General features: G+C 41.3%; 1 protein-coding gene across 2 annotated transcripts in view; it reads left to right on the top strand.

The window, feature by feature from the left end:
* The window catches only part of LOC139277189 (transketolase-like), a 73,644-nt gene extending 57,318 nt beyond the window's left edge, over positions 1-16,326 (top strand). For both annotated transcript variants that reach the window (XM_070895306.1, XM_070895307.1), the window contains exons 12-14: positions 3,701-3,797; positions 6,985-7,107; positions 14,615-16,326. In XM_070895306.1, the coding sequence (XP_070751407.1) occupies positions 3,701-3,797; positions 6,985-7,107; positions 14,615-14,793 (399 nt within the window). In that variant the 3' untranslated portion in view covers positions 14,794-16,326. The remainder of the gene's footprint in view (positions 1-3,700; positions 3,798-6,984; positions 7,108-14,614) is intronic.
* The last annotated feature ends 2,112 nt before the right edge of the window (positions 16,327-18,438 follow it).

An 18,438-nucleotide genomic window follows, 5' to 3' on the forward strand; every position in this document is an offset into this window, starting at 1 on the left:
CAATTATGGACTGAAGTGTTCATTTTGATGCATTCTATTTCCCATTCTAATGGTTAACAGTCCTGCTTTGCCAAACAGGTTATCCATCACACAATTAGTCTGTAGAATTCAAGGGCTTAAGTTAAATCTTATACATATTGATGATCATACTTCAATGTTTTTCATATTGTCCCCCCATCAACTTTAGTTCTAAATGGTTAAGAACTGGTGCCAATCCTGCTGGAGCAGTCAAATCCAAATCGGACTTAATACTCTGGAGTTATTTATGTTGCATAATTATTCACAGCACCAGGTGCAGGTTCAAATGGATCGGAGGGTGGACACGCATAGTGGAGAGAGTAAAATTGTATGCAAGTGAAATTTAATGGGATAGGTGCAGTTAAAGGTGAGTGTCGCAATAGGGGTGAACAAACAATGTTCCCTTTAAGCTGCATGGCCGCGCAGCGCTCTGAGGGTCCCACTCAGCCGGTGAGTCGGCTTAGATATAAAAACCACGCATGCACATAATTTTGAATGTCTCACGCAGCCCATTAAAGGGGTTACGCAGGCCAAAAACCTATTAAAGGGAACATTGGTGAGAAAGATTCAGAAAACTTTTGGAGAGGCTCAAAAGGTATCACAACTCACTGTTGAAGACGATCAAAAATTAATTTAATAGCCTAAAAAAAATGATCTTCTAAGTCATTTTACTTAATACCTGGATTCATGGCTCACATTCTGAAAATAATAGCATTATATTTTCCAGTCTCTAGATCTGATCCCCTAGATCCGAAGCTGCGGATAGTGAACTCTTTAACAGACAGTAATTCTGTTTATTGTGAAAAAGTAGTGTCAGTTACCATTTAATTGAATGAAATAATGAAATTATTACCATTTGAAAACCTGAGGAGCAATCTCCTGTTGCTTATTCTCTAAGAGACAGTGGAACATAACTCACCTCACCGAGAATTGAACTTAATCTGAGTGTGCACTAATCAGATCTCCAATGGTGTTTTCAGACATTAAGGCCACGATTTTACCATCCGGGGTGGCGATCCCCTCCTGGCTCTAGCCCGCACTGTGTGAAGAATCTTCCGTTGATGGGGCTTGTTAAGCCCGGCCAATTAAAAGGAAGCGGGTCTGATGACATCATTTCCTTAAAGGAACTGTGGCCACATTGATTTTGACAGTTGTGCTGTCCGTCTTCTGCAGCTTTGAGGTGTTGCAAACACTAACGAGCACTGCACAGCTGCACCCAGGCTCTCCCATGACTCCCTCCAGCACTCAGGGAGGTTCTCTTCCCTTCCAATGGGCTGAAGAGACCTCTCCAGGACACCAATGCAGCCTGGTTACACAATGCACAGGAGAGCACAAGCAGGGATGTCGTCAGGAGGAGTTGGCTACAATAGCGCAAACCTTTCAATGATCTCAGTAGATCACAAAACGTTACTGCAAAGCCACACTCAACTTCATCCTGCTGTGCCACTCATCACATCCCCATCAATCTGCCTTCCCTACCCTACTCGTGCACATTCTTACTCACACCAGCTTACCTTGCACCTCCACCCATCCCTCTCTATCTACATTATATCCCCATCTCACTAGCCATCCTCATCCTTGTCCAATCATACCAACTAAAAATACACAAGTGTAGGTACTTGGGTGTTTTTGCCAATGTTTATGCAAAGTTTTTTATTTTCAACACTTTGCCTTCTTGGAAGTGGCTTTGTGAGTTATAGTGATTGGCGAGATATAAGGGTACCCCCCACAATGGTGATGTGTGAAAGAAATGGTTTGGGCATTGCAGGGATGCTTTATGGCGTTGGTGTGGGATGGTGCCAACCTGGCACATCATGTGGCAGCCAGAGTGTACAATGTCAAGTGAAGTAAATGTGGCCATGGTGAGGTCATCCCGGGCAGCAATGTGCTGATGCCCTGTGTTGGAAAAATGTTAAGTACCTGGTAAAATTATTTTTTAATACCTTTAAAATACCTCTTAATGATGTTAATTGGCTGGCCCTCCGCTTGGTGTTGGGTCTGTGAACCGCAGCCAGACCCGGCACTTTGAACCCGCCTCCTTGTTAGTTTCCAGAGTGGACTTCCACTCCGCTGACAATCATGGCCATTTTCCTAAGCCGCACTTTCAGGACTGGTAAGATTCCAGCCAAAGTTTAGCTATAGGAGACAGTCTTAGATTGGTACTGTTTTTGCAAATAATTTAGTTAGTTAAGCATTAAGCATCAGAGTTATGGTCTGCAGCTCTTGATTTGAGAGTCTTTGAAAGAAAGACTTGGATTTATATAGCACCTTTCACAACCACAGAACGTCTCAAAGCGTTTTACAGCCAATGAAGTACTTTTTGGAGTGTAGGCACTGTTGTAATGTGGAGAAACAGGGCAGCCAATTTGCACACAAGCAAGTTCCCACAAACTGCAATGTGATAATGACCAGATAACCTGTTTTTTGTCATGTTGATTGAGGGATAAATATTGGCCAGGACACCGGGAATAACTCTCCTGCTCTTCTTCGAAATAGTGCCAATGGGATCTTTTACATCCACCTGAGAGAGCAGACAGGGCCTCGGTTTAACGTCTCTTCCGAAAGACGGCACTTCTTGACAGTGCAGCGCTCCCTCAGCACTGCACTGGGTAATCCTTGACACTGGATCAAGACCTAGCTCTTGTCAAGCCCGTGTGGTGGCTGGTGTGCAACGGCCACCACACGTTAAAAAAAATCCTCGCACAGGCATCTTCCACCGTTGAGGTTGTAGTTCGGGTTCTTCATTTGAAACACCTGTGAACTCCCCCTTTTTTTGGCGTGGAAGCAAGTCATCCTCGTTTCAAGGGACCGCCTATGATGATGATGATGAGTGTCAGCCTAGATTTTTTTTGTGCTCAAGTCCCTGGAGTGGGACTTGAACCCACAACCTTCTGACTCGAGGCGAGAGTGTTACCCACTGACCTAAGTTGTACATCGTGAGAACATTGACCACTAGGTGGTGAACTTGTGGGAGACGCTCCTAACCTGGTCTTTCAGGTATAAAAGGGGAAGCTCCACCCACCTTCATCACTTCAGTGCTGGCTAATAATGGTTACTGGTCACAGAGTGACCTTCTCTCAAGTATGGGCCTCGTGTGCATTTATACTGTATAGTAAGGATATATTAGTAACGATGCTAAAGTTACAGTATTAGCAACCCTATCCAACTCCAGGATGAGACCTGGAGGCAGTCATCTCACACAATATGGGTTTAATGACATGTGTCAATCTGTTTTAAACAGTCAGGGATGATGGGGTCCCCTGGAGTAAATCAATGTTTAGGAGAATGCAGATGCTTCCTACTGTGCTCCCCTAAATTGTCAACTTTTACTCGCTGGGAGAGTAGTTCTGAGCGAACATGTAATTTCTTTCTCCTGGATCAGAGAATTGCAGGTCATGTATGAGGTACTGCCAGGCTGGAACCAATACAGCAGCTGCAATAGAAATGCCCCAATTCAACCAGTCTTTGTTAAGGATCAAAAATTCTGCCCAATTTAAAATTGAACTGATTAATCATTCAAACTTGAAGTTACTATTTTCTCTCATCAGCATATCAATAATGTGCACAAAAAACAACAATTTTATTGTAAAACCTATTCTGTTGTATTTTGTGATTAAATTAAAATGGCGTCAATTAAAAGCAAGTCCCAACAGTTGTGAAAGAAAGTTGTTTATTCTGGCAGGTTCTGCGGAAGACTGATAAGGACATGCTCACGGTTGTTGCCGCTGGGGTGACCATGCAAGAGACATTGGCTGCAGCTGCTCTGCTGGCTGAAGAGGGTAAATATAAAATAACAGCTGTTGAAAGTGCATAAAAGTAATTTTGTCCCACTTTACAGGTTTTTAATTTAACGATCAGTCTCTACAAGCAGTTTCTTTCAATATATATTTTATTTTTTCACAAATAATTGCACAGTTCTATCAGATTTTATAAAAATCTGTGATTGTAGTGTACTTTACATTGTATGATTTAATTACCTTTTACTAGAACCTCCATGTTAACTATTAAATAGTAGAATAAAATTGATTTACTTGGTATTGAATGAATGATACTTGGAATTTAGTTTCTACATGATTGTTGGAATCTTTATGCGAGTAAATAAATTGTACAACTGAGAAACCTCCGACAATGCACCACTCCCTTTAGTATGACCTATGTTACATGTTGAAGGCTTGGATAGGGGTTCAAACCAATATTTTATGACTCTGGGTTTAAACTTAGAGGCTAGTGCTACCACTGAGCCAAGGATGATATTTTTGAGTCTTGAGTGAGTGTCAGCGGGCTATTCAAATGAGGGAGGAATCATAGCTAACCTTGACCCAGATATCATCTGATTTCTACATATTTGCATTTTACAGCATTGGCAAGGAAAAAAAGCTACTGCTCCCTTCATGAATTTGATTTTCACAATGTGCTACATTTCAGGAAATTAAAATTGACAGAACTTTTCTAGGCATTTACAGTATGTGATTAAAATCAAAACAAGACAAAAATTAACCATGTTCCCTCAGATATGTAATTACTATGCAATAAATAAGATATGATCTGAAGAATATAGCAAGCACATTTAGAATGCAAACAATTATCAGCAATACAAATGGGTCTTTATTTAATCAGCGGCAATAAATTACACTGATGAACTATAGCAATGAGCATAAATTACCTTTTGTTATTAATATCTATGATTTTTTTGGTTATTTAGTTCCTATTTTAAAAGGCTTCCTTTTTATAACTTTCAACATACAATTGATTTCTGTTAAAAGTCAATTTAAGTTGTCAAGTCTAAAATTGCTCTTTAAGGAATTAAACTCTCTGATAACTGATGCACTAACATAGCTTACTTTGAAGCATGTTATTAAGTGGCGGAATCCATAAAGCCAGTACGCAGTAACAAAGCTGCATCTACTAGATGTGAGATAGTCAACAACTGACTTTAGCTTGTTAACTATTACAGTTTGTGCATTGAAACTAAAAAAAAATCTTGCTTATAAGAACAGTTGCTTCTTATCAAGAGTTCAGTGGTATATTTTTATCCATTTGCTAATTTTAGCAAAAATGTAGATCTGAGTATGAGCGGGAAATTTATACTCACCTGCATTATCACTAAACACAATTTATAGATTTTCAGATGACACCAAATTTTTTGGAGGGGGGAGTGGGGATAGTCAATACTGAGGTGGACTGCAACAAATTACAAGAAGACATTAATAAACTTGAAGAATGGGCAAATGAAATTCAACACAGATAAATATGAGGTATTACATTTTGGTAAGAAAAATAGGGAGGTCACCTATTACTTGGAAAATATGAATCTAAGTGGGGTAGAAAAGCAAAGGGATCTCCGACTACAAATACAAATCACTGAAAGTGGTGACACAGGTTAATAAGGCCATAAAAAAAGCAAACCAAGCACTGGGATTTATTTCTAGAGGGATTGATTGAAAAGTAGGGAAGTTATGCTAACTTGTATTGAAGCTTGGTTAAACCACACAGAGTACTGCCTACAATTCTGGTTGCCACATCATAAAAAGGATATAGAGGCATTGGAGGGGGTGAAAAAAAGATTTACGAGGATGATGCCAGAAATGTGAGGGTACACCTATCAGGAAAGGATCAACAGGCTGGGTCCCTTTTCTCTTGAAAAGAGAAGGCTGCGGAGTGACCTAATAGAGGTCTTTAAAATTATAAAAGGTTTTGATAGAGTAGAGAGAGTTTCCACTTGTGGGGCCATCAATATAAGACAGTCATTAAGAAATCACGGAATTTAGAAGGAACTTCTTTACCCAGAGACTGGTGAGAACGTGGAACTCACTACCACAGGGAGTGGTTAAAGCGAATAGTATAGATGCATTTAACGGGAGGTTAGATAAGCTTATGAGGGAGAAGAATAGAGAATTATGCTGATAGAGTTAGATGAGGAAAGACGGAAGGAGGCTCGAGTGGAGCATAAACGTCGGCATGGACTAGTTGGGCCGGATGGCCTGTTTTTGTGCCATATATCCGATGTAATTCTACGTAAAATCAACATATTGGGGAAGACGTATCATTTAGTTTTGTTGAAATGAATGGAGGAATCTGTATGGAGCAAACATTAGTGTAATGTTTTGACTTTGTGCTCCCAGTGCGGCGGCTCGTCCACTGGAAGTTTGTATACCTGCGCATGATTTTTCAGCCATTATTCTAATGGTCAGAGGATCATGCGCAAAGTACTCCATGGAGGCAAAGCTCCCCACCACAAACATGAAGTTTGAAGATTATTCCTATTGGGCAATCAGGTTTGCTGTTAAACCTATATGTAATATATTCCTTTTGTTTCTTACTAAGTTGAGCCCATTGAAGAAATGGGTAAGCTGTCCAGAATGGCAATAAAGAGTTAAGTGACTTATGACTATTAATTTTAGCACTGATTTTGGTAAACTTTTTCTTCATTTCTACATATATTCTCTGACCTCATGTTATTTTCTTCTTAAAATTGGTGCTTTTTATGTAAACAACTTTTGCAGATCACTAAGCTGAGCAGTTCAGCTTGGAATTCTAAATGGACAATATGAATTGTGATTAGAATATTTATTTTATTTCCTTTTTTAAAAGGGAAATCTAGAGAACAAGACAAAGGCAGTTAAGGATTTGCCACTAATGGTGAGCTGAAGAAAGGAGGAATGCACTGAGGAAGTAGAGTATTTTGGAAGGGGGTCGATGTAGGGCAGGAGCAGATTAGAGATAGGATAGGACAAGGCCATGGAGGGATTTATAGATGAGGACAAGGATTTCAATGTATTGGTGGAGCTCCAGAACTGGAGTGACCTCCAGCAAAAATGATCAAAGTTAAAAATTGTCACCATTCTCCTTACTCCCTTCTTGTGAGTAAGGGGTTTGCTAGAATCTATATTTAGAAATGGCTAATACATTTGTACAATCAAATGAAAACGGTCAAGTCTGTAATCAAAAATCTATCTGATGTTGCAGAAGTGTATATCCGAGTGATTGATCCATTTACTATCAAACCACTTGATGATAAAACGATTGTTTGTTGTACTAAAGGGACCAAAACAAAGCGCATTATCACTGTGGAGGACCACTATTATCAAGGTAAGATTTTAAAATGCATTTGAACCAGCACAGGCATAATGGGCTGTGCTATATTATGCTATGATTTATAGTATGGGCCAAATGTTTTAATTTTCACGCTGAGTTCAGAAAGTAGTATTAGAGTTCTGAGACAGATCACTCATTCAGTATTCTATCTAAACATTTACGCTATCACTGATGCTAGTTGCAACCCAAAATGCGATGGTACAAAATCCAGCTTCTCTTTTGCAGCAGTGTGCAGCTGACAAAGGTTTGTGGCCCTATTCCACACACTGAGGCTGGAATTTTACCGGTGCTGGGAGGGTGGGGTCGGAGGCGGGTCAGGTGTCAAAATAGAAATGATTGACAACAGGTCAGAAGCCCACTGTCAACCTGTCTCCACGCTAGGTTCCCATATGTCAGGTCTGTCAGCGCTTATCAGACCTGACACCAAGCGGCGGGGGAAGCAATTTTGATCTTTAAGAGGTAGTTAAAAGCCAATTAAACTCCATTTTGCTCTGCACTTACCATTTTCCAAGCTTTTTCACGTGCTTCACTGTGTTCGGGGATCACGTCAGGTAAGTAGGTCAGGTGTTCCATCAGTATCTATTCTTAACAGTTGACAGCTGCAAATATGGCAATAAAAGCTACCATTTCACAGCTGTTCATTTTCCAATCTTAGAAGCTGGAGCCTTCAGAATTTGGAAAACACATTTGAGCTTTATGCAGGTTGGAAATGTTTGGAGTAAAATCTCTAGCCACTGTCACCTCCTTGGAACAATCTCTCTCACCAGAGACGGGACCAATGTTCTCGCAGGTGGTTTTGTTGTGCGGTTGGGAGGGCTTTAAACTAGCTTGGCAGGTGGATGGGAACCCAGGAGAGGGCTCTGAGCTAGTTAGAGTGGGTGAGAGCTCAGATGAACAGAACTCCAAGAAAGAATGCAAAAGGCAGGAGGCAACAAAGCAGAGTAGCACTGGGGTAAGTATAAACCACAACGTGATAGGAAGGGACAAAATGTATGAATATAAAGGGGCTGCAGGAGGGGTCAAAACTAAAAATCATGATTTTAAAAACTAGCATTAAAACACTTTACCTAAATGCACGCAGCATTCGAAACAAAGTAAATGAGTTGACGGCACAAATCATTACAAATGGGTATGATTTGGTGGCCATTACTGAAACATGGTTGCAGGGTGGCCAAGACTGGGAATTAAACATACAGGGGTATCTGACGATTCGGAAAGATAGACAAGAAGGGAAAGGAGGTGGGGTAGCTCTGTTAATAAATGATATCAGGGCAGTTGTGAGAGACGATGTTGGCTCTAATGAACAAAATGTTGAATCATTGTGGGTGAAGATTAGAGATAGTAAGGGGAAAAAGTCACTGGTGGGTGTAGTTTATAGGCCCCCAACTAATAACTTCACAGTGGGACGGAAAATAATCAAGGGAATAATGGAGGCATGTGAAAAAGGAACGGCAGTAATCATGGGGGATTTTAACCTACATATCGATTGGTCAAATCAAATCGCACGGGGTAGCCTGGAGGAGGAATTCATAGAATGCATACGGGATTGTTTCTTAGAACAGTATGTTACAGAACCTACAAGGGAGCAAGCTATCTTAGATCTGGTCCTGTGTAATGAGACAGGAATAATAAATGATCTCCTAGTAAAAGATCCTCGGAATGAGTGATTACAGTATGGTTGAAATTGTAATACAGATTGAGGGTGAGGAAGTAGTGTCTCAAACAAGCGTACTATGCTTAAACAAAGGGGACTACAGTGGGATGAGGGCAGAGTTGGCTAAAGTGGACTGGAAATACAGACTAAATGGTGGCACAGTTGAGGAACAGTGGAGGACTTTTAAGGAGCTCTTTCATAGTGCTCAACAAAAATATATTCCAGTGAAAAAAGGGCGGTAAGAGAAGGGATAACCAGCCGTGGATAACCAAGGAAATAAAGGAGAGTATCAAATTAAAAACCAATGCGTATAAGGTGGCCAAGGTTAGTGGGAAACTAGAAGATTGGGAAAATTTTAAACGACAGCAAAGAATGAATAAGAAAGCAATAAAGAAAGGAAAAATAGATTATGAAAGTAAACTTGCGCAAAACATAAAAACAGATAGTAAAAGCTTTTACCGATATATAAAACGGAAAAGAGTGACTAAAGTAAATGTTGGTCCCTTAGAAGATGAGAAGGGGGATTTAATAATGGGAAATGTGGAAATGGCTGAGACCTTAAACAATTATTTTGCTTCGGTCTTCACAGTGGAAGACACAAAAACTATTCCAAAAATTGCTGGTCATGGGAATGTGGAAAGAGAGGACCTTGAGACAATCACTATCACTAGGGAGGTAGTGCTGGACAGGCTAATGGGACTCAAGGTAGACAAGTCCCCTGGTCCTGATGAAATGCATCTTAGGATATTAAAAGAAATGGCGGAAGTTATAGCAGATGCATTCGTTATAATCTACCAAAATTCTCTGGACTCTGGGGAGGTACCATCGGATTGGAAAGCAGCTAATGTAATGCCTCTGTTTAAAAAAGGGGGCAGACAAAAGGCAGTTAACTATAGGCTGGTTAGTTTAACATCTGTAGTGGGGAAAATGCTTGAAGCTATCATTAAGGAAGAAATAGCGGGACATCTAGATAGGAATAGTGCAATCAAGCAGACGCAACATGGATTCATGAAGAGGAAATCATGTTTTAACTAATTTACTGGAATTCTTTGAGGATATAACGAGCATGGTGGATAGAGGTGTACCGATGGATGTGGTGTATTTGGATTTCCAAAAGGCATTCGATAAGGTGCCACACAAAAGGTTACTGCAGAAGATAAAGGTACGAGGAGTCAGAGGAAATGTATTAGCATGGATAGAGAATTGGCTAACTAACAGAAAGCAGTAAGTCGGGATAAATGGGTCCTTTTCAGGTTGGCAGTCTATGGTTAATGGTATGCCACAGGGATCAGTACTGGGATAACAACTGTTTACAATATATATAGATGACCTGGAAGAGGGGACCGAGTGTAGTGTAACAAAATTTGCAGATGACACAAAGATTAGTGGGAAAGCGGGTTGTGTAGAGGACACAGAGAGGCTGCAAAGAGATTGAGATAGGTTAAGCGAATGGGCTAAGGTTTGGCAGATGGAATATAATGTCGGAAAATGTGAGGTCATCCACCTTGGAAAAAAAAACAGTAAAAGGGAATATTATTTGAATGGGGAGAAATTACAACATGCTGCGGTGCAGAGGGACCTGGGGGTCCTTGTGCATGAATCCCAAAAAGTTAATTTGCAGGTGCAGCAGGTGCAACAGGTAATCAGGAAGGCGAATGGAATGTTGGCCTTCATTGTGAGAGGGATAGAGTACAAAAGCAGGGAGGTCCTGCTGCAACTGTACAGGGTGAGGCCGCACCTGGAGTACTGCGTGCAGTTTTGGTCACCTTACTTAAGGAAGGATATACTAGCTTTGGAGGGGGTACAGAGACGATTCACTAGGCTGATTTTGGAGATGAGGGGGTTACCCTATGATGATAGATTGAGTTGACTGGGTCTTTACTCGTTGGAGTTCAGAAGGATGAGGGATGATCTTATAGAAACATTTAAAATAATAAAAGGGCAGAGAGGTTGTTTCCACTGGTCGGGGAGACTAGAACTAGGGGGCACAGCTCAAAATACGGGGGAGCCAATTTAAAACCGAGTTGAGAAGGAATTTCTTCTCCCAGAGGGTTGTGAATCTGTGGAATTCTCTGCCCAAGGAAGCAGTTGAGGCTAGCTCATTGAATGTATTCAAATCACAGATAGATAGATTTTTAACCAATAAGGGAATTAAGGGTTATGGGGAGCGGGCGGGTAAGTGGAGCTGAGTCCACGGCCAGATCAGCCATGATCTTGTTGAATGGCGGAGCAGGCTCGAGGGGCTCGATGGCCTACTCCTGTTCCTAATTCTTATGTTCTTATATAACAGATCGCTTCTATCATCTCAACCTCACCTGCCATTTATTCCATCAGCATCAGTGCCTTTGAAAAAATCTCACATTGGTCCTCAGAATCTCATCCCGATCAGCCCCAACACCAACATCACCAGGCACACCAGCAGCACCAACAACTGATGCAGCACAGGACACTCGGCATCAGCATCTGACCACATTGTTGCCAGTGATGGCCTCACTATGGCCACATTTACTTCACACCCTGGCTACCACATGATGCGCCAGGTTGGCACCACCCCACACCAGCACCATAAAGCATCCAAACAATGTCCAAGCCATTCCTTTCACACTCATCATCATTGTGGGGGGGGTAGCGTTGTGTCTCACCAGTCACTGCAACTCACTAAGCTACTTCCAAAGGTGCACACAAATCTGTCCAAGAAGGCAAAGTGTTGAAAATAAAGATATTTATGTTTGACACCACATTAACAGAAACTTTATATATACATTAGCGAAAATAGCCAAGTGCCTATCCTTGTGTGTTAGTTGGTAAGCTTCCACAAGGATGAAGGTGAGTGTGATGGGTGGCTAGTGAGATGGGAATGTGATAATGTAGATAGAGGGGGATCGATGGAGGTGCAAGGTAAGTTGGTGTGAGTAAGGATCTGCAGGGGTTGAATAGGGAAGGCAGAATGATGGGGATTTGATGAGTGGCACAGCAGGATGAGGTTGAGTGTGGTTTTGCAGTAATGTTTCATGATCTACTGAGATTGAAAGGTTTGCACCACTGCAGCCTGGTCCTCCTGATGACATCCCTGCTTGTGCCCTCCTGTGCATTGTGCAACTCGGCTGCGTTGGTTTCTTGGGGAGGAATCTTCTGCCCATTGGAAGGGAAGAGAACCTTCCTGCGTGCTCTGATTCACTCCATAAGCATCTGGAGGGAGTCATGGGTGAGCCTTTGTGCAGTGCTTGTCAGTGTTTGCAGCTGTAAAACATTGACAGCACAACCGTCAAAATCAATGTCCCTTTAAGGAAATGGGCTGATAGCACGTCATCAAATGACGTCATCAGACCCACTTCCTTTTAATTGACCGGGAACCTCGCTGGGCCGGCTTAACAAGCCCCATGAAGGTAAAATCACTTGGAGAGAGCCGGCTGCAGCCAGCAGTCAGCCGGGATCTCGCTCGAGATCTCGCCTCAGTTGGCAAAATCACAGCCTGAGTTTCCAGTTTCTGTTTTTCCATCACGGGGATGCGCCAAGTGGCAATTACATACTTCTCACCAGCAGGGAGAAGCCATCAAGTGTGAATCACCTCAGGCTTCCCGTATCTTCTTATAGGCAAATCAAGAATGGCCTTAGCAACCCTGTTTGCTTCATGGCTGGCGAATGCTACAAGTCACAAAAAGAGAGTTGAGCACTCCAAGATCAAACATAATTCAGTCTGAAGTTCCTCAACAATGTTATTTCACCCCAACTTCAAAATATCAATTGAAAGTGTACCAAAATGATATTTCTATTTCCAATTTCAGGCAAGCTTCTAGGCTGATATAGTTGAATTTATTCTTGTCTCTAGGAGTCTGTAGTATGGGAAGACTGCATTGACTCAATCCATATTTGAGGCATTTACAACCAATGTTCCTTTTTTTTTGGCCCGTGCGGCCCATTTAACGGACAATTCAAAACTCCGCATTCCACGCAGCTTAAAGGGAACATTGCTCACAACCATCAGAAGAGAGGAGATGAGCTGAAATCAAAACCAACTCTCTGACTTGAAAAGGTCACGTGCAAGCCGACTGTGACCATCAATGTCTTCAGGAATAAAATCTACGGGCTGATTGTTCCCAGGTGCAATGCCCCTGTAGTGCACTGCACCTATGAAGGCCATGGATGTCCTGCCCCAGGCCATTAATGTGGCCCACGTGTACCCCAAACACAGGCTTACCCACTAGCAGAGCCTTGCGACGTACGATGTGAACAGGATGGGGGAGTAGGAGTGCACTGCAAGCTGCTGGAGAGCAGCAGCCAAAAGGCCCCAAAGTGTGAAGATCCTGCTGGAAGGAACAGGAACAATTTACCTTTTGCCAGTTTCTCTTCAAATTGCTCTTGGGCCCTTCTCGGACCTTTCTAAGGTCCAAGCCCCACTACCAGCTTCTCTGGGGCACGCCTGTGATTAACTGCTCTCCCCCTGCCCACTGCTAACCCTGGAATGAGCCAATAGCCATTGCAGATGCAGGCTCATAACGCCCATTTGAGGGAAGCCCCAGAATTCCCGGGGTGCAGTGGGGAGATCTGACATCTTTTTGTTCCACTGCACAGCAGTACAGTGCCTTCAATCTTTCACTTGCATGTCTGAAAATGTTTATATACTTGTACTTTATTTGCATATTCACTGAAATGAAAAGAGCTGTTCTGAAGAGTTTCAAAAACTGTTATTGTTTAAGATGGTACAATCTTTGAGTGTTAAAAATAATAGCAATGCTCACTGACATCATGGTTAGTGTTTAAGATTACCATAAGAAATAGGAGTAGGCCAAACGGTCCCTCGAGCCTGCTCTGCCATTCAGTAAGATCATGGCTGATCTTCTACCTCAACTCCATTTTCCTGCCCTATCCCTTGATTCCCTTGGTGTCAAAAAATCTTTCGATCTCAGTCTTGAATATACTCAACGACTGAGCATCTGCAGCTCTCTGGGGTAGAAAATTCCAAAGATTCACAACCCTCCAACTGAAGAAATGTCTCCTCATCTAAGTCCTAAATGCCCTACCCCTTATCCTGAGACTATGACCCCTAGTTCTAGACTCTCCAGCCAAGAGAAGCAGCCTCTAAGCATCTACTCTGTCAAGCTTTCTTAAGAATTTTATACGTTTCAATGAGATCACCTCTCATTCTTCTATAGTTTATATAGAATATTTTCCTCTGCTCCTATTGCCTTTATGTGGAAGTATTATAGGGTATTGTCATACATTTTTTGCCTCTAATACAAATTTGAGGACTAGCAAACATTGAAATTCTGGTTAAATTAAGTCAATGAGATAATAAAACGCAACCCCTTACATGCAGTGTATATGAGATAGAGGTACCAATTATAACATTATAAATCGCATACCAGGGACCTCTTAAGGAGATCAAAAGCATGTCTGTCTTAACTGCTTATTCAAGCCACAGCAAGACTAGATAAGTTCCCAAGGAGCTTCAGTGGTTATAATTACACCTGGTTAATCTCCCTTCAACATGTCTGCGCAATAAGATCTGTTTCTTGTTCATTGTACTCACAAATGAGAAACCATGGATCAGTGTGGCCTTCCTTTCTTATCTCCTTTCAGTAGATCCATAACACAACCCTATTCATACCAGCAACTCCCCTAAGTTTTCTTGACTGATTTAATATACATGTAATATATTTCTTAACTTTTCACATGAATGGTTATGGAGGTAATTTCTACTATAATCCAGGCCCGATCTTGCACTTCTGCACCCACTGCAGAATTAGTCTGTAATTATGTGTATATACAAAAGCTTCCTATGGCTATTTCAACGAGTACATCTATTCTTACAACCACAACATTAATAGCTTTTCTGTTTGCTTGCAGGTGGTCTTGGTGAAGCAATGGTAGCTGCAGTTGCTATGGAACCTTACATTATGGTGCACTGCATGGCGGTATCTGGTGTACCAAATAGTGCAACATCGGCAGAGCTACTGGAAAAGTTTGAGATTGATGCAAAGGCAATAATGAAAACTGTGAAAGACATCATTGAAGATAAAGAGTAGTCCCCACATTGTCTAGCACAATGGAGGACCTTTGATCGTTTACAATGATTCGTTTATATTAGAAATATGCTTTGGGTGTTCCTTGGATTTACTTATTTACTTAATTGTAAGCTTTAAAATGAGCTATGAAAATTACCTGTAGAAACCTTGAAGCAGTTCCTGTACTGACAAATGTTGCCTATCGTTTTACAGCCACTGGAAGTGTTTGTTTCTGTTCCAGTGGTGGGCTAATATTCACAAAACATGCCCATTTAATGGTGTACAGATGGTTACAGCTCTGATTTATTTTAAAATAATATCTGTGGAAAACCATACTTTATCAGTTTGCTCTTTTTCCTTCCATTTATATAAAAAGGCTTCCTGCCCTAGGATTAGATAGGAATTGAAAGCATCAGAGACTAAAAATTACTGGAAAAATACTTAATACATTTGCATATTTTTCCTCTGACCACTATTTTTAGTGCAGGAATCAGCACAAATGTGCTAACCTCCATACCCGTGACTGATTCCAGCCCCCTCCCAGGCCGCTGCCTCAGACTGAACCATACTATTCACAATCTCCGTGTTCTATTTAAGCGCACATTGAGCTTTCAACCCCATATCCTCTCCATCACAAAGACTCCCTACTTCCACTTCCGTAACATCGCCCACTTCTGCCCTTACCTCAGTCAATTTGCTGAAACCATCAGCACCTTTGTCACCTCCAGGTACTATTATCCCAATGCTCTCTTGGCCGGCCTTCTTTCTACCACACTCCGTAAACCAACTTTCCCACACAAAGTTCTGCTCGCCCATCACCCTGTCGTCGTCATCCTACATTGGCTTCCTGGCCTTGTGTTTACATCCCTTCGTGACCTTGCGCCTCCTTGCGACCACCTAGCTCGACAATCACCTCCCTTGAATATCCGTTCCTCTGACCTCTTCTGTATCCCGCTTTCCCCCGCCATTGGCGGTCCTACCTTCAGCCGCCGAGGCCCCATGCTCTGGAGTTCGCTCTTTAAACACATCTACCTCCCTGTCCTACATCAAAGGGGCTATATAAATGTAAGTTACTATTGTTCATCTATTAATGTCGGCAACATTAATTTCTAGGCTCCGGGAGACTCCAGTTTCTTTAAATACAAAAGAAACCTCATTCACCAGAAGTTACATTTTCTTTCCTCTCTCACCAAAAACCTTTTTGTTCAAATACTTTAATTTTAAGAATCTTGTAACCCATTTATCGGAGCAAACCAGAACCAAAGTAACTCGTAATTTGGCTGCTATTTACGACAATAAACTATGTGGTTTTGCACAATCAGAGATGCATACATGACTCACTGCCTCCATTTTTCTGCAGGCAAAATAAAAAAAAATTGTTATTTTATGACTGTTAAAAAGATTTTAATTAAAAAAAAAAATTTTAAGGTTGCTCCTGAAAATTTTGAGAGTCGATGAAGATATTCAACTTAAAAGTGCAGAGTTTAGAAATGCAAGTTTTGTTTGCGAGATGCTATGGCATGATAAAATAATAAAAATGTTACAGACAAAAAAGGAATCCCGAAATTTTCTTATAGCTCATCCGGCAGTGAATCTGCTCCTTCATTGGTTTAATGAGGTATCACGAGTGATGCATCCAGCTGTCTGTGTGTTTCTACTGATTTGAATCTAGCTGTTCTGTCAGGTGAAAGACCAGAACGGACATGACCGAGTGTCTGGGAGCTGCCTGCAGCGCTTTGGCAGGTTTATGCTCCTATACTGGATGATTTAGTAAACATGACCAACTATGGCAGATTTTTCTGGAAAGAACATATATTTGAAAATATAACTGAGCACCTGTCCATGTAAGCATCATTTGAATTTGCCTTTTGCCCTGATTCCAGGATGTTTTTAATTCCTGACCAAAATATGATCTAGCAAGTGAGATGCTAAATATTTTCAAATGCTTTCTTACTGTAGCATAATGAGCTGAATTTATTTCCCACAGATTGATTTCAAAGCAGGAACATTGTCTGGTTTTTTTTTTGTTTGGTTTTGTACCTTTCATGAAACGCAGGCTAAATCATTCTCTATTCTGTCTCGAGAGTGTCTCGACTTCAGAGCACCCTTTTATTTGAATTCCCATTTCCCCCAAGTAAAAGAAATTTCCTGAAATATAAATACTCTTAACAATCTGGTTTTGAAATAGCTTTGGATCAACAAGCTTGGCTGGATCTCATCCTGCAGACAACTCTGAGCCTGATTAGCAAAAACACTTCAATTTCCCTTCTTGCCTAGGGGTTCTTTCCACAACTGCCATCCCTATTTCCTCCCAAGAATGCTGCATTGAAAACCAAACTGGAGTCCTGACCTGCAGCTGGAATTATCTGTGCTGATCAGTTTCAAAGGATTATTTCATGCCTTCTGAAGGTGCCGCCACCTTACTTGGGTGCACTTCAACTGGTGGTGGGCTCCCTCTAGTGGCCATTAATGTGTGATTCTTTTTGGCGGGGGGTCATCACAACCAAACTCCCTAGTGTCACCTGACATCCACAACTATACAATTCCACAAGGCTTTCCTGGATATTGGAAGAAGCAAGAACCTTGACCACTTTTTTCCAGAGGTACTGAGGCCAAGTGCATTGTTGCCCCAACTAGGATCAGCTAACTGCAGACCAAGGATCTAGCCTGAAGCAAGTAAAACAAACCTACACCTTTCACAGCATTCAATATGGTAGTGCAGGGCACCTATTTCTAAAATAAAATGAGTACATGACAGAAATCACAAGTTGGATACCATGGAGTCATTGATCAATATTCGCCTCAGTACACTATTATTACTATAACTGATGTGAACATATAACTACAGTATGCAAATGAAATGTTTGGTATCCCAAAATCCTGACAGCTGTACAGCTCTTAAGGGCATTATTTGCAGATTGACTGCACACTAACCAGTGTTGACTTTGACCAAGTTACGCGGTTATCAATGCAGTAACATGATTTTACTTCACATGTAACTGTTAGGTTACTGGGAGCATTATAAAAGGTTCTGTGTAAAACTTCTCCACAAAATATCATAGTTTCAATGGGACTTTGGCTTTGTTAAAGGAACAGTTTTTTTCTGGCTATTTAAACTGATTTTGTATGTTGCTAGGAGACAGTAACCAAATGAGAGTTACAGTATAGCTGCTGGCAATTTCTCAATTGAAATCTAGTTTGACTTCATAAGATGATGAAGGGAAAAGAGAATATGCATCTTTTGGAGTGACTGAGACTTGCTATGAAATTGCTTCTGTTGCGATTTGAAACTGGTAACAGAAGCAAGAACTATAAATCAAGTGGGAAGTAATTCCCACACCTTGACAGTGCTGTTTCAGAGCTTCTTGGCACTGTCTTATGTTAATGCAGAAAGTGAGGGTTCTGAAGAAGAGAATATGTGAATTATTCATCTGATGACTAAAATGGCAGTTGCCCTGTTGAATATTCGAATAAAAGATTTTTTTCTGTCTCTTTCTAAATATTTACTTATTCACTGGATTAGGCTCTCATTTCCTCCAAATTCCACCAAGTATAAAAAAAAGTAGTAAAGAAAAATCTTTCCCAAAACAGAAAGTGCTAGGGCCAGCTCCTATCCTCGTTTAGCTATAGAAAACAGGGATTCGGATCTCCTTGGTCCAGAACGGG

This window comes from Pristiophorus japonicus, chromosome 12 (genome assembly GCF_044704955.1).
Source record: "Pristiophorus japonicus isolate sPriJap1 chromosome 12, sPriJap1.hap1, whole genome shotgun sequence".
In the NCBI taxonomy this organism is placed as follows: domain Eukaryota; kingdom Metazoa; phylum Chordata; class Chondrichthyes; family Pristiophoridae; genus Pristiophorus; species Pristiophorus japonicus.